This window comes from Fragaria vesca, linkage group LG7 (assembly GCF_000184155.1).
Source record: "Fragaria vesca subsp. vesca linkage group LG7, FraVesHawaii_1.0, whole genome shotgun sequence".
Classification (NCBI taxonomy): Eukaryota; Viridiplantae; Streptophyta; class Magnoliopsida; order Rosales; family Rosaceae; genus Fragaria; species Fragaria vesca.
In genome coordinates this window covers 14615087-14642540 of record NC_020497.1, presented here as the reverse complement: position 1 = coordinate 14642540, position 27454 = coordinate 14615087, and the positions used below count along the sequence as shown (strand labels likewise).

At 38.3% G+C, this 27454-nt stretch overlaps 2 protein-coding genes and 3 non-coding genes across 5 annotated transcripts; all 5 read right to left on the bottom strand.

The window, feature by feature from the left end:
• Positions 1–27454, bottom strand: LOC101307832 (cysteine proteinase 15A-like). Its single transcript, XM_004307298.1, has 4 exons — positions 26739–27454; positions 26236–26355; positions 588–831; positions 1–403 (listed from the first exon to the last, which is right to left on the bottom strand). The coding sequence occupies exons 1-4, from the start codon at positions 27225–27227 to the stop codon at positions 126–128; spliced, it is 1131 nt and encodes a 376-aa protein (XP_004307346.1). The 5' UTR covers positions 27228–27454; the 3' UTR covers positions 1–125.
• On the bottom strand, positions 2995–5723 carry LOC101310260. Its single transcript, XR_185252.1, has 2 exons — positions 4196–5723; positions 2995–3488 (listed from the first exon to the last, which is right to left on the bottom strand). It is a non-coding gene; the product is annotated as an uncharacterized LOC101310260 (transcript).
• Positions 6581–9275, bottom strand: LOC101310062. The gene is made up of 2 exons (XR_185251.1): positions 7703–9275; positions 6581–6946 (listed from the first exon to the last, which is right to left on the bottom strand). It is a non-coding gene; the product is annotated as an uncharacterized LOC101310062 (transcript).
• Positions 18155–19910, bottom strand: LOC101309485 (vinorine synthase-like). The gene is made up of 2 exons (XM_004307303.1): positions 19082–19910; positions 18155–18948 (listed from the first exon to the last, which is right to left on the bottom strand). The coding sequence occupies exons 1-2, from the start codon at positions 19887–19889 to the stop codon at positions 18389–18391; spliced, it is 1368 nt and encodes a 455-aa protein (XP_004307351.1). The 5' UTR covers positions 19890–19910; the 3' UTR covers positions 18155–18388.
• Positions 20238–23589, bottom strand: LOC101309772. Its single transcript, XR_185250.1, has 3 exons — positions 22949–23589; positions 22329–22722; positions 20238–20300 (listed from the first exon to the last, which is right to left on the bottom strand). It is a non-coding gene; the product is annotated as an uncharacterized LOC101309772 (transcript).

The following is a 27454-nucleotide window of genomic DNA, read 5'->3' as shown; positions in this document are numbered from 1 at the left end:
ATTAACAATAATATTGTTGAAATATGATTATAGGAACATCAAATTCGGATTAAGAAAAAACAAGGGAGAGGTGCATATAATATTATAGTGTATAATTATATACTAGCTAATCTCGGGAGATGCAGCTAGGATGCCCGCGTACTGGTCACAACTGCAGACACCATGGTATTCATCCCACACATGCCATGGCCTCGGCAAAGTCGGTAATAACCATGTTCTCCCCATTTTGCGCTCCATGAATTCTTGATGATCCAATACGGCTTGTTGCTGAGCCTGAGAATCGAGAAGCCACTCTCACCATATCCAACAAGTGAACCACCGTGGTTCACCCATTTCTTGAAACAAACAAGAGGGCATGACACACCGCCAATGTAGGTTTGCATGAACATAGCATTCAAGCCAACTGCGCATACATACATCAATTAAGATTCTGTATCAGTGGGGTGTATCTACACTCAGATCTAAATATGCTAAACAGTGCACATCATATTCAGAAAATAAGACACTTAAGGCAGTTCTATGTACGCACACATAGATACATAAAAAGCCTAGCTATTTTTAAGCATATTATCAGGTTTAGTACTCACTGGCAAGAGGACCATTGTGGACCAAGTTCGCTGCAATCTGATTCTCATCAAGGGGAATAGTGGTGAAATTGGTTACTCTCACGGCTACTTTTTCAGGATTAAATTTGCATTCGCCCTTTTTCCCCGTATAAGGGTATGAAACCTCGTCTTGCAACCCTCCTGCTTCCATTAGATACTTGTAGGCATTTGTCATAAGTCCGCCACCACAACCACGATCACATGCATCTTTCTCTTTTGCATCACACTTGATTATAGTTGCCACAAACATTAAACGAAACTAATTAAGTAGGCATGCCAAATATTATATATATGCTCAATCAATTAAATTTTTATCGCCCTAAAGTTAAATGAGTACTTCAATATATTCCAGAGAGGCTAGGCTTAATTACCTGGTGATCACAGTCAACAAGCTGCTGTTCACTGAGACTAACAAGCTTCCCAGTGGCAATGAAATTGGCTCCTTCAATAGCTCCCGTTGTGCTAAAGGTCCAGCACGACCCACAGCCACCCTGCATCCATAACAAGAGATTTAGAGGCTTTAAGTATCACAATACAACTCCTTGCCTGAAGAATAATTCCATGTTCCACAAACACCCTAGCTCTATTAGACAAATCTTTCTGTACAAAACTTCAAACTCTCAAAGTCAAGCTAGTTATACAATCAATTAAACAAAAGAACCAGCAGCACCTGATCAGCTGATCGACTTCAGATTACACAATTTAGTAATTTACAACCAGCTACGAGACTTCTATATCGTATGTGCCATAACTTGATTTGCAAAAAGCTAGGATTTAAGTACGGCCGAAACTGTTAATCACATATATTGTGTGTCCAACCTAAAAAATCAGAAATAAAACGAAAATTAGAAACTACCTGCATCTTGACCTCAGTAACAGCTCCTTTTTCTCTCTCCAATCAAAACTCTCAGGCAACCCGCTAACATCCAGAAGCTCAACCGTGCTCCCCGTACCGCCTCCGCCGTTGGTTAAGCCGGGCGCACCTCTAACCAAATGATATAATGCAAACAAAAGTTCCTAGATTCATAGAGATATAGAACAACATATAAGTTATCATGCTTACATATCCACCATTTGAGTCTCCAACAATTATTCCAATAATTACATATCCAATTTGACCTATGGACGAATACGCAAGCATACGTTTCATGCTTGTTTGAGTAATAGGAAGAAAATGCCATTCGTTTGATGAGAAATAAAAAAGAACATCGAAAATTCGAGTGGCTGAAACTGAAGCAACGACTTTTGAAGTAACAGAAAAAAAAGAAAAAAAAAGCAACAACTGGAGTGGGAGAGTCAGTGTCGAAAAAAGGATTCCTCACTTCTTTCTCTCATTCAAAACCGTGCATGAGACTTTTATCTCGCACAGCTCCTAAGTGATAAAAGAACTCATCTTTCTTTTTTTTTATTACCTTCCTTGCGTATGTATAAGACCGAATCCATTCGATTTCTAAAAAAGATTACTTTAACTTTTCGAGGAATGGTGTACATCCTCTCGAACTCCTCCTCCTCCAGATCCGAGAACGGCGTGACGCCGTGAACCGCCGTCGGATCCAGAGCTTGGTGCTCGGCGGATCTGATCATGTTCTTGGAAAAAACAACTAGCCGGTGCATGTACTCCTTCCTAGTAGGGTACTTCTTCTCATACTTCTCCATGAAACTCTTGAACTCTTTCTCGGTTCCAAGGAGCTTGTTAGTATCATGGTCTGTGACTTGGTGGATGATTGGGTCTTGGGGGGTGACATCTAGGGCAACACAGAAGGTTAGTGCGCAGGTTAAGACTGCTACACCAACCAAGCACGTTAGAAAGGGTCGAGGTAGAGGCGGTCCGGTCATTTTTCCTGTGGTGTCTCCTCTTTGTTCTTGGATAGTTTTATGTCTGGCTCGGAGTATCAACGATTACCGTTTTGTCCTCGGGTTTTACATCAGTATCTGCAAATCGAGGGGTAGAGCTGTCAGTAGGAGATTTACGGGCGGCGGAGTTGCATGCAGGACCTAACCTCTCCATGCAACGCGTGGTAGTTGTTTTCCGCTGCAAGTCCCAGTTGTGTAGCTTCACAATTGGTTAACTAGCTGTCTAGCTGCTAGAATTTTTTATTAAAAAGAAAAATGGAATATTGGCCCGAAGCTCGAAAATTCTTCTACAAGTGAATCGAGCAATTAATACGCAATGTTTTGATCCGATCATCTATGTCGCATTATCATGCATGTATTTTAATACCATTAACAAAATTAAAACTCAAAAAAATAATCAAAAGTGTTTTCAACACAAGAGATGAGGACATGAGATTGAATAAGAGGTACTCTAATTATTGGCGTTTAATTTGATCAGGTCAAAAATAAAAATGAAAGAAAAGAATTTAAGGTCTCTAGTCTTCATTAAATCTTTGCATACGAAGATTTAAAAACTTACAGATTAATGGTGCAAGGGCACCTTGATGCGTAAAATCCGCTCCGACCAACGTAGTTGTATGACTTGTATCGGACTCCTTCTTTCAAGTTTCTGTTTGTTTGATCCAACACCGGCCCAGTTTGGAGGAGCGAAGTAGCTTAGGCATCAAACCAAGGACTAAAATTGTCACACCCCTGACCCGGTGTCGGTGGTTTCCAAACACTTAACACCGAATCCGAGGCGTGAGCGGGAAAAATAAAAGAAAATAAAATAATTTTAAATATTTTTCTCGAAATAGTCGAAAATAAAACGATTACAAAAAACAAAACCGATTATAAAGACAAAACAAGTCTTGCAGTCTAGCTCACTATAAAGGTAAAACTAGTCTTGTTGTTTAGCTCACTAGAAACTTCGGTAGTCCTTCTCGACTCTCGTTCACGTCAACTAAACGTCACAGTTAGTCTTCTACAAATATGTGTCCTTGTATGAACCTGAATAAGAGTATATAGGGATGAGCTCACGCTTAGTAGGGCCAAACCTCTTTAGTTACATTTAACTATGTCGTCACACAATCAAGTTATCAAGTATCAAACAATACTTTAAATATATAACGATAATTAGATGCATATATGCTAATGAATGTCTTCCTCAGTTACACGTCTCATACAGTGTATTTTACCAACCATGGGTGACTCAGATGTCTCGAATATATGATCTAACAATCAGTAATATCTCATCACCTGTACCTCTTTTGTTAGTCATCTTGTTATACTCATACTCTCCAAAACCGAAACCCGAAAGATCGTTTTATTGATGTCCGCCATCGAAGGAGTATACTTTGCCCACTCATTTGCGCAAGTGGGATGACATAGATTTATGGACAACCCATAAGGAAACTCAACTGTACAAAATGTATATTTTGATCTCGTTCTCACCTCTCCATAATCACCAATCTCACTAATCTCATAATTCTTCAAAATGCATTATGTATGCAACGAATAACAATACTCATATTATATCATCCAACACATACTTTTTAAGAAAAGCGATAATAACAATCATATAACTCAACGATTACACATGCTTTTATAGAAAGCAGTAACATCCAAGAGTTAATCACTCAATGACAAACAATTCACCAATTTCAATAACAATCTAATTATCAATTTAAAAAAAGGTTCCCCAAGAAAGACCATACCTGAAATCCGAGCGCTAGTTCTGACGCTAATTAAAACTAATAACTCAGCGACACGCATTCTGAAATCTTTATCCTTCTGCTTCTGAAAAAGTCGATAGTCACTCGATCCTCGTCACAATTCCTTACCGAGAAAGCCGTCGAACCTCAAATAAACTAAATCAATTTCCAAAATTGATCATGTTCTTAAAATTACTAAGGACACCCTGAATCCTTAATCCGCAAAACTCACTTTAAGCCAAATTTAAGTCACTTTAAGTCAACCGGACCGAATTCATAAATCTACTAAGACACCCAGATGAGTTCCTTAATCCGCATTTATTCACTCTGATGATTTCAAGTCGATGCAATCCAGTCTTTGAAATTGATAAGGACACCCATAAGCTCTTTAGCCAATTTATACTTCTCAAGTTGTCCTACTCCTGCACTTGCCAATACTCACTTTCTCCATTTGAAATCAAGCTCCTAGTTCCATATCGCAAATCAACAGTTCTTAGTTGCATCCTTCAACTCCGCCAAGTTCAGTATTAGTACTATACACAACCATCTTCCCCTCCCTATTCCAATAACACAGCTCCATTTCCTACCACCCAAAACTCATCTTTTACCAATCAAGCATCCAAATTCATGTTCCTGCACTTTCATATGATTGGAAATGGAACAAGAATACTGCAGTCACCACCACAAACAATAAACCAAAATCAGCAGAAAACCCGATACTATCATCTACTCCAATCTTAGCTCAATTCCAAATTGCATAACTCTAATTTTCTTACACTCAACTTCTCCGTTTATGGAATCCAGGCGACACAACAACATAATTAAGTTCTAATGCTCTTGTAATTTCATCTAAAACATAAACCAAACCCAGAACCATCAACCACCACTTCCATCGCCGAACAACACTGCCCCAAAACCCAACTTTTCCAATTATGTAATTCAAGGGCTTAAGATCATCAAATCAACTTCATAAAGTCAATTCCAATCGAAGAACGCCCCAAGGCAACCAAAATCACCACACAAACAGGAAAACTCAAATTGCACAGTAAAACCCCAAAACTTCGATTCTTCAAAACTTAATCAAAAATGAAAACCAATTATATAGAGATGTAGGGCTTGACGAGTCGACCAACTTTGATACCTGAATTGAAGTCCGAGGTCGCCGGAAAACACCAAGAACACTGCCTAAAACCTAAAAACTTCTTCTCTTCGATTCTCCCTCCTCCGACCTTCTCTTCAAAGAAATGTTCAACAGGTCGAGGTGAAGCTACCAAGACCGATCATGCTCGCCGCCGTGGCTGAAATAGTAAACTCGTCGACAAACCCAGAAAAAGCTACCCTTCTTCGATTCTCTCTCATCGAAGCTCCATCGACGAAATCGAGACCACAGATAGGATCAGGCGACCGAGACGAAGCCGAAGCTGCCATGATTTCCCCACGCCGTCGCTGGAGGACAAAGCGGCAGTCCGGTCACCCGTCGCTGCTATTTGGATCGAGGCTGACCCAGTCTGGGTCTGAACTGATCTGATCCAGTCTCCCCCAGCCCAGATCTTGCGGTTTAAATGATCCAACGGTCCAGATCAAGCGGGTTTAAAAATATTTTTTTTTTAGACGATATTAACTTCTAAAAATTATTAAAAATAGCTCCGATGTCCGAAAACGCTTCCGTTAATCCTATGGACTCAAAAGATAAATTTTGACAAACTAAAAATTGAAATAATTTTCGAAAGCTACAAAGAATTGAAAGAAATAATAGAAATCGAAATAAAAATAGCTCGGAAATAATTTTTCTTTTAAAAATAAAAATTTGAAATTTCGATATATTACAAAAATATCACGTTTCAAGAAAATTTTGACTATCTGAAAAATAGATATTTTGATAAAAATATTAGAAAATATCAATATTAATAAAATTTCGAAAAGAAATTTTAAAAGTATGAAAATATATGTAGAGTTTATAATAAAATGTTCAATGTAGTAATCAAGTATCACCTTAGGAGGATTGGTTGAGAATGTGAGATATACCATTGTCACACCCCGGATCCGGTGTCGGTGATTTCCAAGCACCTGATGCCGTACCCAAGACGTGAGCGGAAAAAATAAAAGAAAATAAAACAATTTCAAATACTTTTCCAGAAATAAAAGAAAATAAAACGTTTACAATAACAAAAAACAATTACAAAGACAAAAAGATGAGCCCTTACAATCTATCTGACTTCTAATCTTCCGTAACTCTTTTACTCTCGTACACGTCAGCTAAACTTCACAGTTACGCTTCTAGAAATACGTATCCTCAAACGTACCTAAACAAAAATCTATAGGGATGAGCTTACACTCAGTAGAGCCAAACCTTTTTAGGTTATACTTAACTACATCGCACAAACAAGTGATCAAACATCAAATAATACTTTAAATAAATAACGACAATTTGATACATGTATGCTAATGAATGTCTTCCTCAATTACTGGCTAGTCCATACATCAAACCCCGGACCCGGTGTCGGTGGTTTCCAAGCACCTGACGCCGTACCCGAGACATGAGCGGGAAAAGTAAAAGAAAATAAAACAATTTCAAATACTTTTCCAGAAATAAAAGAAAATAAAACGTTTACAATAACAAAAAACAATTACAAAGACAAAAAGATAAGCCCTTACGATCTATCTGACTTCTAATCTTCTGTAACTCTTCTACTCTCGTACACGTCAGCTAAACTTCACAGTTACGCTTCTAGAAAAACGTGTCCTCAAACGTACCTGAACAAAAGTTTATAGGGGTGAGCTTACGCTTAGTAGGGCCAAAGAGCCAAACCTTTTTAAGTTATAATTAACTACATCGCACAAACAAGTTATCAAACATCAAATAATACTTTAAATAAATAACGACAATTTGATACATGTATGCTAATGAATGTCTTCCTCAATTACTGGCTATCAGTCCATACATCAAAGATATGTGAGCCTACACGTCCCATACCGTGTATTTTACCAACCGGGGGTGACACAAATGTCTCAAATATATGATCTAATAATCAGTAATATCTTATGGCTTGTACCTCTATTGTTAATCATCTTGTTATACTCATGGTCTCCAAACCCGAAACCCGATAAAATTGTTTTGTCGATGTCCGCCATCGAAATGGCATACATTCCCTGAACTTATGCACGTGTGGACTACCCTGGATCTTGGACAACCCATGAGGAAACTCAACTACACAAAATGTATCTATTCTATCAATCTCTTTCTCATCTCCAGAATCACCAATCTCACTTCTCACAATTCCTCACAATGCATTATGCATGTCAATTGAATATCAATACTCATATCATAACATTCAACTCATGCTTTTACGGAAAGCAATAACATTAATTTCATATAAATCAACGATATCACATGCTTTTAACAAAATCGATAACAACCAAGAGTTATATCAACCAATGCCACACAATGCACCGATTTCAACAATAACCTAATTATCAATTTAAAGAAAAGTTCCCTGAGAGAGACCCTACCTGGAATCCAAGCCTTGACTCCGACGCTTACTAAAATTAATAACACCGCGGCACGCATTTTGAAATCCTTATCATTCTGCTCCTCGGATTGCAACATGCTCCCTCACATCAAATCCTTGTTCCAATAAAGTCGGCAAACACTTTAATTAGAAACGATCAAAATCTTTATTTCCAATTCCGCTCACCTTTTCCGACAATTACCAAATCACACGCCACCCATAATTAGTCGTATCCCAACCATGCTCCAAGCACCAAGCTAAGCACCGAATTTACTCTCTACACCCAATTCCTCTTTTCTACTAAATCCTTTATATTTGCCTATCTCAAACTTGATCAATCTTCTCATGTCTTAATTGTAGGCATAACAACTTATCAACGAACCCAGACATGACCAAACCTAAATCCTTTACTGTTTCCTACTCCCCAGCAACACATCAAATCCATATGAAAGTAATGAAAATCCAATTCTTCTGTTCCCGTACCCATACTGCTCTTAAGACTCCACAACAACCCAGCAAAGCCAACTTAACGTTCATTACACCCAACTCCTCTAATCATCTTTCTCTAACAATAATTCAAAAGAGAACACACCAGTCTCCATCAATTACTTTGGACACCCATCTTACTACACACCTTCCGGCAAATCTTCAATCCACCGAAACACAATTGTTCAAGCATAGCAATACCAATTACATCTTAAAGTTATCGACTGGACATTTGTTCCAAGATCATGTGAACCTTGATCAACTATCCATTGCTGCAGTTACCACCATATCTCACAACCATACAAACATATATGCTTTACTTCAACTTTGATCACAAAACCAAGATATTCGTAGCACCCTGCTCTCAAATACCAAAGCCAATTGAATGAACACTCATACCAAACATAATACACATCTTCAACCTCTCCCTCACACAAGTCTTCTGATTTCAAAACACCACCATAGCCGCCGTGAACAGTGGCCACACACCACACTGCTCAAAACCCAACTTCATACAATTCTCATGTTCCTGCAATTCTAATACATCTCAAAACACTCCTCCACAATCAATGTATTAACAAAAGCCAGAAACTACAAGAACAACCGCCGCCGCCGCCGTACACGGTGGTCGACAACCTGTCCAAAATCCCACTTCTCCAACACCCAACCAATCTCAATTTCAATTATAGAAACATGTAAAGCTCATCGAATAGACCAACTTTAATACCTGAGTCGACATCAAGCTTCACCGGAATCCGTCGAACCCTCGCCGGAAAATTCAGAAACTTCTCCTCTTCGATTCTCCCTCCTCCGAGCTTCTCTTCGAAAACCACCAACATGGAAAGGTTCCCGAGACCGACATGAAGCTATTCATACCAGTGAGAAACCTCGACTTGGCCGGAATCGGAAACTCGCCGGCGAACCCAGCCTCTCCTTCTCCACTTCGAATCTCTCTCTCCCGACCTCTTCTGAAGAAACTGAGGACATAGGGAAGACCACGAGGACGAGAGGATGCTTCCAGTACCATTCACGCTCGCCGCCGTCACCGGAATCGGAAACCCGATCGGAAACACAGTCGCCTTCTCTCCTCCTTTTCCGGAGCTCCACTCATCAAGCTGGAATCCCAGGGAGGTCGGGGACGTCGAGACAGAGCTGTAGACAGTCGTTTTGCGGCGGGAGACGGCCGGACAACGGAGGAGTGACCGGAGGTCTCCGTCGCTGATAGAGGCTGGAGACGGAGTCGGTCTGGGACTGGGTATAATGAAGTCCAAGTTGATCCATACCCATATAATCTGGACGGACCAAATTTGACCGACCTTGATTTTCTATTTTTAATTAAATTTTTAGATAATACCAACTTCTAAAAATCATTAAAAATATATCCGATATCCAAACGGTGTTCCGAAAAATCCCACAAATTCATCACGGCCTCTAGTTTAATCCGATGGGCTCCAAAAACAAAATTTGAATAATTTTCAAAAACTATAAAGAATTTAAAAGAATAATAGAAATCGAAATAAAAATAACTTTCCTTTTAAAAATAAAAATTTGAAATTTCAGGATGTTACAAACATGTGGCAACCTGGGTTCAAATCATGTTAGCTGCGCCAAGACTTTAGTGTTAATTTTATAAGTTTGGCCCGAGTTAATGACTATATATGATGACTTCGGCTGATTTAATAACAAGATTTCGTGAGTTTTGCACAAATATCGTGATATTTTGATATTCTCATAGTGTGTAAAGATTAAATCTGTAACGCCCCAAACTACGCCTCCTTAGTTTAGACACGTCACAGTGCCGCATGTCTCTAAAATAAAAACCAAGAGAAACGCAAGACAGTTTATTTAAGAAATCATTTAAGCAAACACCACGGAAGCGTAAAACTATTTGAGGTGTATGTAAAAGAAAAATATTTAATTTGCTTAAGGTAAAGTCATTCGTCTAAAACCTAACACAATAAACGTTAAGAAATAATGAACTCAAAAGAATACAAATTGCAATGAGAGTCTCACAAGACAAAATCATATCAGGATTAGACTCTTATGTTCGTATAAAACTTGATATAAGGAATGGCCAGTAATTAACAAGCTTCATTAATAGAATCACGGATGAGATTATAACAAGGCCAACAGAATACAATTTAAACATGTAACTTGAGTCTAAAAATAAACATGTAAGCATAGAAAATAAATTACCGATCACAAACATGCACACCCAACTCCTCGCCATTATCTTGTCCCAGTGCACAATACATGCATCCACAAACTGTTGTAGGGATGAGTTTTCGTCCTCGCTGCTCAAGAAAACTACCCATGACTTTTGAAAACATAAAGTGGAGCTCCAGTATGAAAACATGCTTAAAACCAATTTTATAAAAACATCAAACTTTAGAAAATATTTCCAATGTCAAATAAACACAAGTAATAGAGATATATGACTTATCAGAAGATATTTATTGGACAGGTATGTGCTATTATATGATCGACTTACAGTTAAGGGGATCGGCTCAGAAAAACACTCATTGGTTGAGAGTAGATCCTCATAGGCTGTTGACCAGCTGAAACATAAACTTTCCACATTATCTTCAAGAAGTAGCAATAATTGAACAGAAAATAATTGGACAAAGACACTAATATCATCAATCATTACAATGGTGCTATAATATGCAGCATATAGTTTTCACATTTAACTTCCTGACATTCATATAGCAGCTACAATTTAACAGCATAAATGGACAAAGCTACTAATATGGACACACACCAAACAAAAGGACTAAAGGAGCAATTTTGAAAAATCTAGGATTTACAGATCAGCAAGTCAGGGTGCAAGTAGTGGACAGAGTGACAGATACTCAAATATAAGTGTAATTTCCTAAAAACTGACACACCAGTGTTAATGAGTTCATTTGTACCTACAAAGAATATAAGTTATGGCAGTTATGCTCTCCAACTTTTCTTTTGTTATTAAACTTTAAGGTGCAACTCTTTAACCATGACTTGCTAACCCCATTCTATCCAGGAACCTTTGTGAGGAAAAAATACCTTATAATTGGATCCTTGGCCATTCTTTGCAGCCGCTGATCCCCTATCCACTTTCTTCTACTCTCATGCCAAGCAATTGCAGCTACATGAGAAATTAGCTTTATTATCATGAAAGAACAAAAGTTACAAAATGATCAACATCAACCACAAAATGCCAGAAGTAATTGCTTGTTGCAAGGAATGGTGATAGGGGATATGTTACTTCCAAAATTATTGCATACTTCTTCTTCCCCCACAAAAGGAAGAAAAAAAAAAAAAAAACCTTTACTCATTGATGAGAGGCCGAATTTCCTTTTGGTACAACTCGGCCGTAGTTGGTTTACAGGGCAGTAATGAGCTAGGAAGCACGGAAGCGCCGGGCCACTCGCCCGCTTCCGAAGCGGAAGCGAAGCGGAAACGCCGTGGAAGCGCTCGGAAGCGCCCGGAATCGTGATTCCGGGAAAAGAGGGTTTTGGAAGCACGACGGAAGCGCATGCTTCCAATATGGAAGCTCACGATTTTGATTTGGAAGCGCGATGGTCCACTGCACGAGAACTGATTCAGCGGCACATCAATCTTCTCTCTATCTCTTTCGAAATCTATAATCAATCAGATCTTCTGCTTGAGGACCTGTTAAGAAAGGATTTGAAACTGGAGGGAGGGAGAGGAGTGAGAGAGAATGAAGTTAAAGAAGATGACGGCAACCTGGAGGGTGAGAGAGCATAGAGAGGTGAAGAAAGAAGATTAAAAGGTGTAGAGATTAGAGAGACGTGTGCTTTCAATATTTCATGGTGGACTTTTTTTTAGTGAAGAAGTTTATTTTTATAAGGTTTAGTGATATCTTTTTTTTTTAAGAATGAGTTGTTATCTGCTAAACAATCAAACTAATTTGTACAACTTATTAAAATTAACGATTAAAATAAATGAATGAAATTAAAATTAGGTGATATATATTTGTTATTTGTATATATTATTTTGATTCTCACATTTCTAAAACGCTTTCGCTTCCAAATTATTTTCAAAAAAATCGCTTCCGCGCTTCCAAACGCTTCGCTTCCACGTTTCCGCTTCCGATTCCATGCAACGTAGGTAATGAGCCACAAGTTATGTCAAGATGGAACAAAAACTAAAAGATTTAGAACATTAATCTAAACGAGGAGTTTACTAGTTTAGTGAACAAAGAGGGAAAAAGATTATGGACACTTGGTTTTGGAGATGGGAAAATTGTAACCTACGAGATTTTGAACAGTTGACTAACTAATGCAGGACGTCATTTGAAAAGTTAAAGTGTGCATATTATCTAAAGAGACTAACATAGATGTCTATTCTACAGTACTGAGTTAGTTGCATGGTGTTACACCGATGTTAGAAAACTCAGTACTTACTATCTAATGAACTTACCATAGTTGACAAACACAGAAGTGTTTGCTTCTTTTCTGCAGGCCTTTTCTCTTCAGTGGCAGATTTAGACTTCTCCGACGATTGCTTTTTATTGGGACGGGAATTTCCAGTACGCGTCTCCATTATCTCCGAGTTGGGAGACCATTCCTTTTATGCAACTGCTCCCAAAATTTGTCGACGAGTGTTTCCTTTCCGAGACCTTCCAAAGTTCTAACAGAATGACCACCTGGAATGCAGGTTTTACAGTTTAGCATAAGGGAGCTCTGCCAATGGAACATCAGATCAAAGATAGGTAAATGAAGATGAAGAGTAAGAGGATGCAACACATGGTGGTTATACTGAAAACAGAAATAGCTATCCGTATCCAAACTGGAAACACCATAAGCTCAACAATTGCACATAAGCAACTTAATTACAAGGTCATTGATCCGTCTTGAATCATCAAGAATTACGTTCCCTCTAGCTTCTTTGTTTTTGAAGCATTGAACCTCCAAACTCAATTCTATCCAGCACCCTCACTTAGTATCGAAACTCATGATACTTCGATATATAAAGACGCTCCCGAACCCATTTTGACACATCTCAGTTGTGTTTTGCAAGAATTGAGTCATCACAGGACATGACCCCAGATTCAAGAACGAGTCTTTTAGTAGAACCCACATCATGGTAACAGTAAAGAAATCACATTTCAACTCTTATACACAAAACCAAGACTTTTTCAATGTCACCCGCCAATCCCAAGGATAACTCGTCAACCACTCTTTGCAAATTCAAAATTAGATGCTTCAGTATGGAACCTATTGCTCCAATAACCAGAACAACTTCAGCTTGATTCATTAACCATTAACATATCTCCAAACTAATAACCTACTTCAGATTCATCTCATTGATGATTGATGTTGATGTTCTATCAAAAACAATCAAAAGATAATATCTTTTCAATCCAAAAGACAACTAGCTAGAACATCACGTACATCAGATCCGGAAGAGAAGGCACAAATTGCAGAACACTGAATCATGGAACAAACGCATAAGCTTTAACATTTCCAATGCATTCATTTATAAAAATCCCAAAACAAAACAAACCCAAACCCATTTGAGATCCACAAGCATAAAATCATTACCAAAAACCACAAAATTTACAGGGACTTGAATGCATTACAAGGAAAAGGGCAGAGAGCTAGGTACCTTATTGCGCACGTTTTCAAGGGAAGCAGTCAGTTTTGCAGAGATTGAGAGGGAGTGTAAATGATTGGGTCATGGGATTTGGATTTGGCAGAACAAAACCGCAATAAGAAATGGATTCAAATTTGTCAACCACTTTTACTTGATCATCTCAATGACCACTATTTAGATTGGTGACACATGTTTATTTTTTTTATCAACAATAAAACAATAAAGTAAAATAATTTGAAAAGACACGTATCACCAATCTAGATAGTGGTCATTAAGGTGGTCAAGTAAAAAGTGGTTGACAAATTTGAATCCTTCAAAAACCATAAAACAATAGATTGGAATGTCATACTTTAGTTTTTCCTTATTCAAGTTTTCTAGTTTTTATGGTTTTTTAGCTTTCTGGGTGCACTTCTTTCAAGTCACTCTCTGTTGCCGACGTGGATGTGATTCGGATTTGGCTAAATTTCCCACATAAAGTGAAATTATGATGGTTGTTGTGTTATTTTTCAGGAAAAAATCTTCTTCTTTTTTTTTGTAAAAAATGAATAATTCCTTAATCACGGGAATTTCAAAGCTTGCAAACGCGAGGCCAAAAAAAGTACTACAAATAAAGTGCATGGATCTCCAACTCGATCAAGGTAGAAAGAATGAGAGGAGACCAATTGCTCGCTAATCTATAGGGCGAAGCCCTTACATCCGAAAGCAATAATGCAACAATACAAACAAATATGCCACACACATCACCCATGCTCGCTAATGTCGTCATCGCCATCGTCAACAACAATGAGGTAGTGAGGACTGAGGAGTGCTAAATTGGAGCGTTGATGCCCGAATAACTGTTGCCAATCAAATCTCATTGCACAAATCCATTGGAAACCCTTGACCCGAGAGAGAAGCTCCCTCAAAACAACACCGTACAATCCACCATATATTCCAAATTATGAACAATGAAGCCATTTTCGTTTCTTTTGATTAAAAAAAGAAGAAGATTATATTATATCAGTCCTTTGAAAGAGGCCTTCGCGAAAGGCAGGCCTTCTTAAGGAGAGAGAACACTACGTACACCCTCCTCCTAGGTTAGGTATTATGTACATGCTTGTCGTTAAATAACGAATGTATCAGAATATGTACCTCTTCAATTATGTTGTCACAAACCCAAATTAGATTCTAAAGTATTAGAAATATTTTATGTGATTCTTACCGGGTTTTCATGTGGAAGAATTATGATAGGTGAACATTATTTTCGGGTAGTATATGCATCTTACCTTTGAAACAGAACAAAGCTTGGTAACACTTCCATAGTTTTTTTTTTAATAGAGAAATAACTTTATAGATAGAAGCTTAATAGAGCATTGTTACAAACAAGAGCTATATTAATTGGTTACAACCATATCGAAACACATTCGAATAACATATCTATCATACTTGCATCTTATTGATCGACGGGTGAACTAATTTAAACCTTATTCACTGCAAAATAGAAACATTGCACGAGCCACATAATCTTTTTTAATCAACACCTTGAAACTGGGGGGTTTGGAGATGCTGCCGCTAGAAACTGGGGATCTTGTTTTAGCGTAGCCATTTTCTCTTCTTCTAGACTTACCCACGCTTCAATTCCAGTATCGCATTGTGTTGGAACCAACACTGTGGAATTGCAATATGCAGATTCAATTTTTCCTGTAACTCCAATCCAAGATGACCTCCCCCATCCAAAATCAAGTTGGTTGAAAAAACTGGTCCAGCTCGAGAATGTATAAATCTCTGGTGTTGGTTCTATAGAACTCATAATCCTCTGAAAATCTAGATACTCACACATGCTTTCATATCCCTCTTTACCCTTGAAAGTCTCAAAGTAATCATCGTTACATTGTTTGACAGATCCATTGAGCAAGTTAACCAAGTCACACAGCTTAAGATCACTAATCTCTGGTGTTGTATGACTTAGCTCTAGTATGGCCGGTGCCCACCACATCAAGTTTCCAGTGGCATTATCCAACACCGTCTCCATGTTCATCCGTGATCTTATGTTCACTGCCTGGGCTGCTATAGAAAGTTTTGTTGAAGTAGTACCTGCAAGTTCATATATTTTCTCATTCTTTGAGCTATGTACACAGTACACTAGCTATACGTAATAAAAATATATAAATAAGTACCCCAAATACATTAGGCTTTATTATTTGGCTTGTTGATAAACTAATTTTACCTGATGTTAGTGCCCGAGAAGCAACGATTAGATGTTTCCAGAGAAAACCAGTGACGGCCTGAACTCGTGATGGCTTGGGCACGGACTCGCTCTTCGCTTCATCTTGAATTGCAGATATGGTTTTCGCATCAAATACGAATCTCCTCGTAGAAACTTTTTTTCCGGCAAACCGTAACCCTTCCATCAAAGCTATATACTTTTCAGGCAGGTCATCTCTCGGTGGGAAAAGCAATGCTGCTTCAGAGAGACAAGGATGTATGATATCTTCACGACACCCTCGAAAAACAGCACCCCAGGACTTGAGAAAACAGTCTGCCGTTCTTCCATCAATGAGCTTGTGAGAGCCGGAGACACCGATTGCTATTCCAGAGTCGAAAATGTTGACTTGAACTCCAAGCAAAGGGTAACGCTCATCAGATATTGCTTCCATACTAAATGTTTTTATTGGAACAAACTCATTTAGGCACTCGATTTTCCGAAGCATTAGGAAATCAGTTATGTCACAATTCACTCGAGCCTCAAGGTATGGGACACCCTCTTCAAAATCATCGATGTATAGGTTGTTTTTTACCCTTCCAGAGAGTGGATAGTACAAAGTGAGAGTCTCGGAAAGGGCTTGTCTTAAGTCAGCTAGGGTTTGAGGAAGATTGAAGACAGGATCAGTAATGGGGTAGAAGAATACCATGGGGACATACATTGCAGGAGTGAGCTGGTCCAGGAGGGTAAGCTTGTAAGGCTGAAGTCGTGGAGTGGAAGCTGATGGTTTGATGGTGTGTTTGGAAATTATACTGACCTCAATTTTCTCCATTTTGTCGAAGTAGGTTTAGTATTATCAGACACTTGATGAATTCATACATGTGGTACGTGGTATATATAGAACTGAAGCTTAGTGTGTTTAGAAACAGTTCGGCCAAATTGCGTCAATTACTAAGTAAATTAATTAGAGAAGGTTATAGATACATTATTTATTTTATATATAGGGCTCTATTGCATAAAAAAATAAAATGAGATGCATGCTGCCCCATTTTCAGTTTTCTCCTCTTGACCTTCCACAACGATTTTGCAAGTGATAGAATTAGAATACTGCACAAAATAAGCACATGCAACTACCATGAATGCATTGCTAATTAGCCACCAAATATTAAGGGACTATCACGGCTATTGATGGTTCTATTAATTTATCACAACGAATCGGATAATTAAGTTTCTCAGAGCATCTAGCAGTTTAGGTCGTTATTTCCTATGCAGTACTCGAACAACTTTAGAAGATAACTTACATGGTTATAGAACATTTCTCTTTACCAAAACCAACATTTCAACTCTCGTACACACAATTTACAAAACCAGAACAGTGAACCAAGGAACAAAGGCATAAGCTTTCAACATTTTCAATGGATTCATTTATAAAAATCCCAAAACAAAACAAACCCATCTGAGATCCACAAGCATAAAATCATCATTCCAAAAGCCATAAAATTTACAGGGACTTATATGCATTAGAAAGAAAAGACCAGAGAGCTAGGTACCTTATTGCGCAAGTTTTCAGACTTTGAGAGAGAGATAGAGTGTGTGTGTAAATGTCATACTTTTGGTTTTTCGCTTATTCAAGTTTTCTGGTTTTTATAGTGTTTTAGCTTTTTGGGGGCTCTTTTTTTCCAGTCACTTTTTGTTGCCAACGTGGATGTGATTCGGTTTTGGCCAAGTTTCCCACATAAAGTGAAATTATAATGGTTTTATTGTGTTATATTTCCTTGTCTCCATGCATATGTTCCAAATTATTGTATGGTTCTATCTTCTATCAATAGTGAGGCATTGTGGCCATTTTCGTTTCTTTAATTTGATGAACAAAAGAAGATCAGACAATATTAGTCTCTCGTAGAGGCCTTCACATTAGGTGCCTACCTTCTCTTAAAAAGAAAGGACACTACCCCATCACATAGATGATCAGGTGAGGCATTATGGCCATGCTTGTCGTTAGAGAACAAATGTATCAGAATATGTAATTTTTTAATCATGTTGTCACGGATCAAAATTACATTTTTTTAGCTATAGAAATATTCTACGTAATTGTACCGGATAATCATGTATTTGAAAATAATAATAGGTGAACCATCTTTATAGGTACTACATACATCCTATCTTAAAAATAGAATAAAGCTTAACAAAACTTGTATAGTTTTTTCTTTAATCAAGAGAAATAACTTTATAGATAGAAGCTTAACAGAGCATTATTACAAACAAGAGCTATATTGGTTACAAGCATATCGAAAACACATTCGGATAACATACGTAGACAGAGTCTATCATACTTGCATCTTATTGATTGGCTGGTGAACTAATTTAAACCTTATTCACTACAAAATCGAAACATTGCACGAGCCACATAATCTTTTTTAATCAACACCTTGAAATTGGGGGGTTTGGAGATGCTACCGCTAGAAACTGGGGATCTTGTTCTAGCATAGCCATTTTCTCTTCTTCTAGATTCACCCATGCTTCAATTCCATTATCGCATTGTGTTGGAACCAACATTGTGGAATTGCAAAATGCAGATTCAATTTTTCCCGTAACTCCAATCCATGATGTCCTCCCCCATCCAAAATCAAGTGCATTGAAAAAATTAGTCCAGCTCGAGAATAAATAAATCTCTGGTGCTGGTTCCATAGAACTCATAGTCCTCTGAAAATCTAGATACTCACACATTCTTCCATATCCCTCTTTACCCTTGAAAGTCTCAAAGTAATCACCGTTACATTGTTTGACAGATCCATTGAGCAAGTTAACCAAGTCACACAGCTTAAGATCACTAATCTCTGGTGTTGTATGACTTGGCTGTAGTATGGCCGGTGCCCACCACATCAAGTTTCCAGTGGCATTATCCAACACCGTCTCCATGTTCATCCGTGATCTTATGTTCACTGCCTGGGCTGCTATAGAAAGTTTTGTTGAAGTAGTACCTGCAAGTTCATATATTTTCTCATTCTTTGAGCTATGTACACAGTACACTAGATATACGTAATAAAAATATATAAATAAGTACCCCAAATACATTAGGCTTTATTATTTGGCTTGTTGATAAACTGATTTTACCTGATGTTAGTGCCCGAGAAGCAGCGATTAGATGTTTCCAGAGAAAACCAGTGACGGCCTGAACTCGTGATGGCTTGGGCACGGACTCGCTCTTCGCTTCATCTTGAATTGAAGATATGACTTTCGCACCAAATACAAATCTCCTTGTAGCAACATTCTTTCCGGCAAACCATAACCCTTCCATCTGACCGGCATACTTTTCAGGCAAGTCATCTCTCGGTGGGAAAAGCAATGCTGCTTCAGAGAGACTAGGATGTATGACATCTTCACGACACCCTCGAAAAACAGCACCCCAGGACTTGAGAAAACAGTATGCCGTTCTTCCATCGATGAGCTTGTGAGAGATGAAGACACCGATTGCTATTCCAGAGTCCAAAATGTTGACTTGAACTCCAAGCAAGGGGTAACGCTCATCAGATATTGCTTCCATACTAAATGTTTTTATTGGAACAAACTCATTTAGGCACTCGATTTTCCGAAGCCTTAGAAAATCAGTCATGTCACAATTCACTCGAGCCTCAAGGTATGGGATACCCTCTTCAAAATCATCGATGTATAGGTTGTTTTTGACCCTTCCAGAGAGTGGATAGTACAAAGTGAGAGTCTCGGAAAGGGCTTGTCTTAAGTCTGCTAGGGTTTGAGGAAGATTGAAGACATGGTCAGTAATGGGGTAGAAGAATACCATAGGGACATACGTTGGAGGAGTGAGCTGGTCCAGGAGGGTAAGCTTGTAAGGCTGTAGTGGTGTAGAGGAAGATGATGGTTTGATGGTGTGTTTGGAATTTATACTGACCTCAATTTTCTTCATTTTGGCGAAGTAGGTTCTGTATTATCTGACACTTGATGAAACATGTGGGACGCGGTATATATAGAACTGAAGCAATTAAATTATTCATACAACCCAGGGGCCCGAAAAATTGCATATGTGGCTCGTGAGTCAGCAAAGTTGAAAAGTTTTCGGAAATGACACGTGACGGCGTGTGAATGGTCGGTCGACAATAAAATCATCAATCCCGACTAAAATCAAATATTAAATGTCAATCAATAATCAGATATCAATCAAATCAAATCGATTATCGAAAAGTCTTCGGAAATTATTCATACAACTCAGGGGTCTGACAAATTGCATACGTGGCTCGTGAGTCAGTAAAGTTGAAAAGTCTTCGAAAATGTCACGTGGCGGCGTGTGAATGGTCGGTCGACAACAAAATCATCAATCCTAATTAAAATCAAATATTAAACATTAATCGATAATCAGACATCAATCAAATCAAATCGATTATTAAAAATGAAGTCGGAATTTAATCAAATTAGTGAAATACTTTATCGGTCATAATTAAATCGATTAATTAAGACTGATTGATTTAAGGATTAAATTCAGTTTACTCCCTCAAATTTTTTGTTCGAAAATCAGTTTGGTCTTGATTTTTTTTTATCACGTCAGTTCTTGTACTTTCACAATTATATCAATGTGGTCTAAAATTTTGAATTTGACTCCGAACATGACATCATCTGCTGATGTGGACCAGACAGGATGACCCATAAGAAGGACAAAACAGACATTTTGAAATAAAGAGACTAGGGAAAAAAAATAAAATAAAATAAACTTTAGGCGACCACGACCTAGTCCCTCCGCCTCACCCCTCTGATCCCGGCCTCGAACGCAGCCTCGAGGATGCCACCCCATCAATTTCAACCTCCGAATCGCCGTCGACCACCAAGCCAATTCATTGAAAACCCCAAACCCCCAAATCCCCCCCCCCCCCCCCCCCCCACCCCACCAATCCAGCCACAAAGCTCCTCAAAAGCAGAGAAGTTCCGCCATCGCATCGATGCCGAATTTCCTATCAAACCCCTCTTCTGCCAAGCTCAAGAATCGTCAGAAACAATCCTTAAGCTCCTTAGCTTCCCCGACGACGAAGAAGCCGTCTCACCCTTCATCCTCCCGGTCGGAATTTGCAGCGTGATTTCTTTGATAGTTTGATTTGAAGGAAAAAGAAGAAAAAGAAGAGGAGGATAAACAAACTGAAAGAAAAAAAAATTCTGGGATTATGACCTTCAGTGAAGGCATGGAGTAAAGGTCTGGGCGTGAATGGTAGGAACACAATCACAAATAGTTTTATTATTTATTATTTTCCTTTCATTTTTTCGTACTAATAAATATAGATGTACTAAAAGGTATATGAGCAATAGTTACTCCAGTGGTTTGGAGCATAGTATTTGACAGCAAGCTCTAGGCTTCGAACTCTGCCCACCCAACATTAATTTTTTGTTCTCCTAAAAAAAGAAGATAAGGGTAGTTTGGACATTATGTTCAAATTAAAATTTAATATCTTAAAAGTGAGGCCATGCTGTCGGGTCTACATCAGCAGAGTCAGACGTGATTAAAAAAAAAAAAGATAAGGTCTAGGCTTCAAACCCAGCCCACCCAACATTAATTTTTTGTTCTCCTAAAAAAGAAGATAAGGGTAGTTTGGACATTATGTTCAAATTAAAATTTAATATCTTAAAAATGGGGCCATGTTGTCGGGTCTACATCAACAGAGTCATGTTCAGCGCCAAATTCAAATTTTAGACTACAGTGATGTAATTGTGAAAGTATATAGACTGACGTGAAATAAAAAAAAAAAATCAGGGATCAAACTAATTTTCGACTTAAAGTTTAAAGAGATAAACTGAATTTAATTATTAATTTAATTATGGTAAATTAAATAATTGAATCAACCACCACGTTGAAGAAACGTCAATGAAGCTCATGAGAAATTTTTCAGTGCTACGGGAGGACCACGTGGCAGTCTGACGTGGGCCTTCTTTCCAATCAAATTTAGACATGTAGATTTTCTTTACGAAAAATTATTTCAGCTATTTTGTCAAAGACCATTTTAGATTTTTTGTTGTTTTTTTAATACTAAACCCTAAGCCCTAAACCCTAAACCCCAAACCCTAAACCCTAAACCCTAAACCCTATACCCTAAACTCTAACCCTAAACTTTAAACCCTATACCCTAGACCCTAATTTGAACTTGCTAAATACCCATGAATGTCATTTCACAAAAAATAGAAAATATTTGTTTATATTTTAGTTGTAAAAAATCCACATGTCTAAATTTGATTGGATCGTAGGACCACGTTAGACTGCCACATGGTCCTCCCGTAGCATTTAAAAATTTCTCGAAGCTCACAGAGGTGAAATCATGATGAGCGAGCTCTTTAAAAAAAAAAAACTTTTATTAAATAACTCACGCACCTTACATATGTCTGTGAGGTTTGAACCCATGATCTCAAAGTTATTAGTTAAATCAAGGATGAGCGAGAAGTTGTTAGAGATGAGCGAGCTTAGATGAGAGGTGGTGCCATCACTTTCAATATCCTCGATATCTTCAAAGATGATGTTTGTGTCCTTCTTGAAACTCTTGGAGAACACCATGCGGAATAGTATACGTCTACGCAAAACCTAAACACTTTAAGCAATTTATCCCACATCTTAAACGTGGAATAAATCAAGCGGTTAGGTGTTCTTGTTCTTCAATTACTGTCAGGGTACGTAAAGCCTAAACACTTTCAACGGTTTATCTCACGTCCAAGACGTAAAAGAAACCAAGCGGTTAGGTGTTCGCGTTCTTCAATTTGCCATCAAAATTCTGAAAAGAAAAATAGAAAAAAGAGTTAGTACCATGCTGCTGCCGAACTTGGCGAAGAAAAAAAATTGCCGCTTTGCATAATGAGATGACAATCAAAGTTGATTAAAGAGTAAGCTCACCCACCATGAAAAACGAGGGTTGTCACTCTTGACAATCTTTGTTTCCTTCCGGAAAGCATATGGACAAGCCAAAGGATTAAGAAAATCAACTAAAACAAAAGTAGTACCTCAAGGCTCTGGTCTCTCGAAGGTTTTCTTCAACTGTGCGTACCTCGTGGGTTTTCTTCAACTGTGCTTGCCGAAAAGATGACCCTTCAGCCGCAACTGAAAAAAAATATATCGACTACACTATGCATAAGGATGGGTCAGTAAGCATGGAGGCATGCGATAGTAAAATCAATAATCAAACAATAGAGAGGATTACGACAACGCAATTGCATGGCACCATCGCATTGATCCTGCCTCCACAATTTCGTTGTCAAGTTCGCGGTACAAGGTTGGACCTATTTTCGTACCAAACTTCACTCACGACTGAGGCCTACAGTAAAATAAAAAAATAAAAAGAAAAAGAAAAAGAAGAAGGAAGAAAGAATTACAAGAAGTACGGGCGGGCGGCTAGCTACGGAAGAGAATACAGTGATTAGGGCAAAACCCTACAGTACAATTTTATAATGTCATCATGCGTTCACTTTTCTATTTGGTCAAGAAGTCATCAAGCCATTACACGATTTCTTACTTGTAGAAGACCAAACTCATTTAGAAGGTGGTAATTATTTATACCAATGAAGGAAATGTCAGCCACGCATCAATCGATAAGAAAAGAAAAGAAAAGCTTTCATCTCTCATTCAAATCCTACCAATTGAAAATAGTTGCGAGACGGGTAAATTTAAAGCCACGTATGGAAGTTGTTCAAATGAAGATCATATCCACTAAGCATGCAAATTGCTCATGTATTCTAAACATATGGAAAGGTCGCAATGCATGATTCTCAAGCGTTCAAAATACAAATTTCAAAGGCAACAAAAATGTCATCATGGTACGGACCAATATTTCAGACGTAAAAACGAGTGGATGGCAAAACACGCCACAAGTGTCATCAAAAATAACTTCAAGTCGCACCTCTGACACGTGACAACAACATGACTACAACACACCTTAAAGTGGGGGTATTTGTAGACGCATAAAATTTAATGAGAATAATAATTATTAAATTATTCATACAACCCATGGGCCTGACAAATTACATACGTGGCTCGTGAGTCAGCAAAGTTGAAAAGTCTTCGGAAATAACACATGGCGGCTTGATAATGGTCGGTCGACAACAAAATCATCAATCCCGACTAAAATCAAATATTAAATGTCAATCGATAATCAAACATCAATCAAATCAAATCGATTATCGAAAAGGAAGTCGGAATTTAATCAAATTGGTGAAATACCTTATCGGTCATAATTAAATCGATCAATTAAGATTGATTGATTTAATTATAGTAAATTGAATAATTGAATCAATCAATCAAAAGTGATTGATTTAATTATATCATTAAGGAAATACAATTAAAGTTGTGACTTTAATGCATTCTATTTACGGAGGAGCATCGACACCATAAATACCCCCTCTCATATCAAGATAAGGACTTCCGGACAAGAGAAAAAAATTACTCCCGAGAACTCAGAATTCTCCCAAAACCGTTGAAGAATCATCAAGTTGCCAAATAGCCGATTCTTCATCAATCTCAAGCTTAGAAGTTGCCAAATCCCAAAGAGTCCCAAATTGCTAAATAGCAGACATCTTCACCAACTACAAGACGAAGAGCAACCACCATATGGAACTGCTCGTGGCCCAAACTCGATCAACGTCAACCCTCTACGGCCCTTGATCAACCCTCGTCTTCAAGCCTTTCAACAAATCAAAACTTCTACCAAGTTCTTCAACAAGCTTGTGGAGAATCAACTTTGGTGTGTTAATGCATGTGATGCATCAACTTTGTCCTCAAGTTATAAAATGATCGAGTCTTTACGGGAGTAATATTAACTAGTCCTCAAAGTTGTAATATAAGTCTTTAAAGTTGTAAAAAAAATTAGTTACAACATTAATCCTCATGTGTCCTTAAAATGGTAATTGAGTCCTCAAAGTTGTAATACAAATCCTCAAAGATATAAAAACTTTTTTTAATCACTTTAAGGATTCAATTACGACTTTAAGCACGCAATTTATCACTTTAAGTACACATGATAACTAATGTTGTAACTATAAAATTTACTTTAAAGACACATTAAGGACACATGATGACTAATGTTGTAACTATAAAATTTACAACTACTCATATATATTACAACTTCGAGTACTAATATTACTATTTTAGAGACTCATTTTACAATTTTAGGATAAAATTAATACATGACATACATTAACACATTGTAAAATTTTCCCGACTTAAATTTGAAGTCTGACAATCTAGCATTTAAAGCTAACATAATATGGTTCGAATTGGTTTTGACGTAAACAAGACTTTCCACTTCGGCATATTAACAATAATATTCTTGAAATATGATTATAGGAACATCAAATTCGGATTAAGAAAAAACAAGGGAGAGGTGCATATATATATTATAGTGTATAATTGTATACTAGCTAATCTCGGGAGATGCAGCTAGGATGCCCGAGTACTGGTCACAACTGCAGACACCATAGTATTCATCCCACACATGCCATGGCCTCGGCAAAGTCGGTAATAACCATGTTCTCCCCATTTTGCGCTCCATGAATTCTTGATGATCCAATACGGCTTGTTGCTGAGCCTGAGAATCGAGAAGCCACTCTCACCATATCCAACAAGTAAAACACCGTGGTTCACCCATTTCTTGAAACAAACAAGAGGGCATGACACACCGCCAATGTAGGTTTGCATGAACATAGCATTCAAGCCAACTGCGCATACATACATCAATTAAGATTCTGTATCAGTGGGGTGTATCTACACTCAGATCTAAATATGCTAAACAGTGCACATCATATTCAGAAAATAAGACACTTAAGGCAGTTCTATGTACGCACACATAGATACATAAAAAGCCTAGCTATTTTTAAGCATATTATCAGGTTTAGTACTCACTGGCAAGAGGACCATTGTGGACCAAGTTCGCTGCAATCTGATTCTCATCAAGGGGAATAGTGGTGAAATTGGTTACTCTCACGGCTACTTTTTTCAGGGATTAAATTTGCATTTCGCCCCTTTTTTCCCCCGTATAGGGTATGAAACCTCGTCTTTGCAACCCCTCCTGCTTTCCATTAGATACTTGTAGGCATTTGTCATAAGTCCGCCACCACAACCACGATCACATGCATCTTTCTCTTTTGCATCACACTTGATTATAGTTGCCACAAACATTAAACGAAACTAATTAAGTAGGCATGCCAAATATTATATATATGCTCAATCAATTAAATTTTTATCGCCCTAAAGTTAAATGAGTACTTCAATATATTCCAGAGAGGCTAGGCTTAATTACCTGGTGATCACAGTCAACAAGCTGCTGTTCACTGAGACTAACAAGCTTCCCAGTGGCAATGAAATTGGCTCCTTCAATAGCTCCTGTTGTGCTAAAGGCCCAGCATGACCCACAGCCACCCTGCATCCATAACAAGAGATTTAGAGGCTTTAAGTATCACAATACAACGCCTTGCCTGAAGAAAAATTCCGTGTTCCACAAACACCCTAGCTCCATTAGACAAATCTTTCTGTACAAAACTTCAAACTCTCAAACACAAGCTAGTTATACAATCAATTAAACAAAAGAACCAGCAGCACCTGATCAGCTGATCGACTTCAGATTACACAATTTAGTAATTTACAACCAGCTACGAGAATTCTATATCGTATTTGCCATAACTTGATTTGCAATAAGCTAGGATTTAAGTACGGTCCGAAACTGTTAATCACATATATTGTGTAGTACCAACCTAAAAAAACAATAATAAAAAAACGAAAATTAGAAACTGTAACATTAACTACCTGCATCTTGACCTCAGTAACAGCTCCTTTTTCTCTCCAATCAAAACTCTCAGGCAACCCGCTAACATCCAGAAGCTCAACCGTGCTTCCCGCACCGCCTCCGCCGTTGGTTAAGCCGGGCGCACCTCTTACGCCGGTGTACATCCTCTTGAACTCCTCCTCCTCCAGATCCGAGAACGGCGTGACGCCGTGAACCGCCGTCGGATCCAGAGCTTGGTGCTCGGCGGCTCTGATCATGTTCTTGGCAAAAACACCGAGGCGGTGCATGTACTCCTTCATAGTAGGGTACTTCTTCCCATACTTCTCCATGAAAATCTTGAACTCTTTTTCGGTTCCAAGGAGCTTATTAGTATCATGGTCTGTGACTTGGTGGATGATTGGGTCTTGGGGGCTGACATCTAGGGCAACACAGAGGGTTAGTGCGCAGATTAAGACTGCAACACCCACCAAACACGTTAGAAGAGGTGGAGGTAGAGGTGGTCCGGCCATTTTTCCGGTGGTGGTTCTCTTCTTTGTTCTTGGATGGTTTTATGTCCGGCTCGGAGTATCAACGATTACCGTTTTGTCCTCGGGTTATACATCGGTATCTGCAAATCGAGGGGTAGAGCTGTCAGTAGGAGATTTACGGGCGGCGGAGTTGCATGCAGGACCTAACCTCTCCATGCAACGCGTGGTAGTCGTTTTCCGCTGCAAGTCCTAGTTGTGTAGCTTCACAA

Coding starts and splice junctions, on each gene's coding strand:
- LOC101309485 (XM_004307303.1), bottom strand. CDS start 19,889: ATGAAGAAAATTGAGGTCAGTATAAATTCCAAACACACCATCAAACCA. Junction 18,949..19,081: donor TTCTCGGGCACTAACATCAG/GTAAAATCAGTT, acceptor ATGAACTTGCAG/GTACTACTTCAACAAAACTT.
- LOC101307832 (XM_004307298.1), bottom strand. CDS start 27,227: ATGGCCGGACCACCTCTACCTCCACCTCTTCTAACGTGTTTGGTGGGT. Junction 832..26,235: donor TTGTTGACTGTGATCACCAG/GTAATTAAGCCT, acceptor ACTATAATCAAG/TGTGATGCAAAAGAGAAAGA. Junction 404..587: donor CCACAATGGTCCTCTTGCCA/GTGAGTACTAAA, acceptor ATGTATGCGCAG/TTGGCTTGAATGCTATGTTC.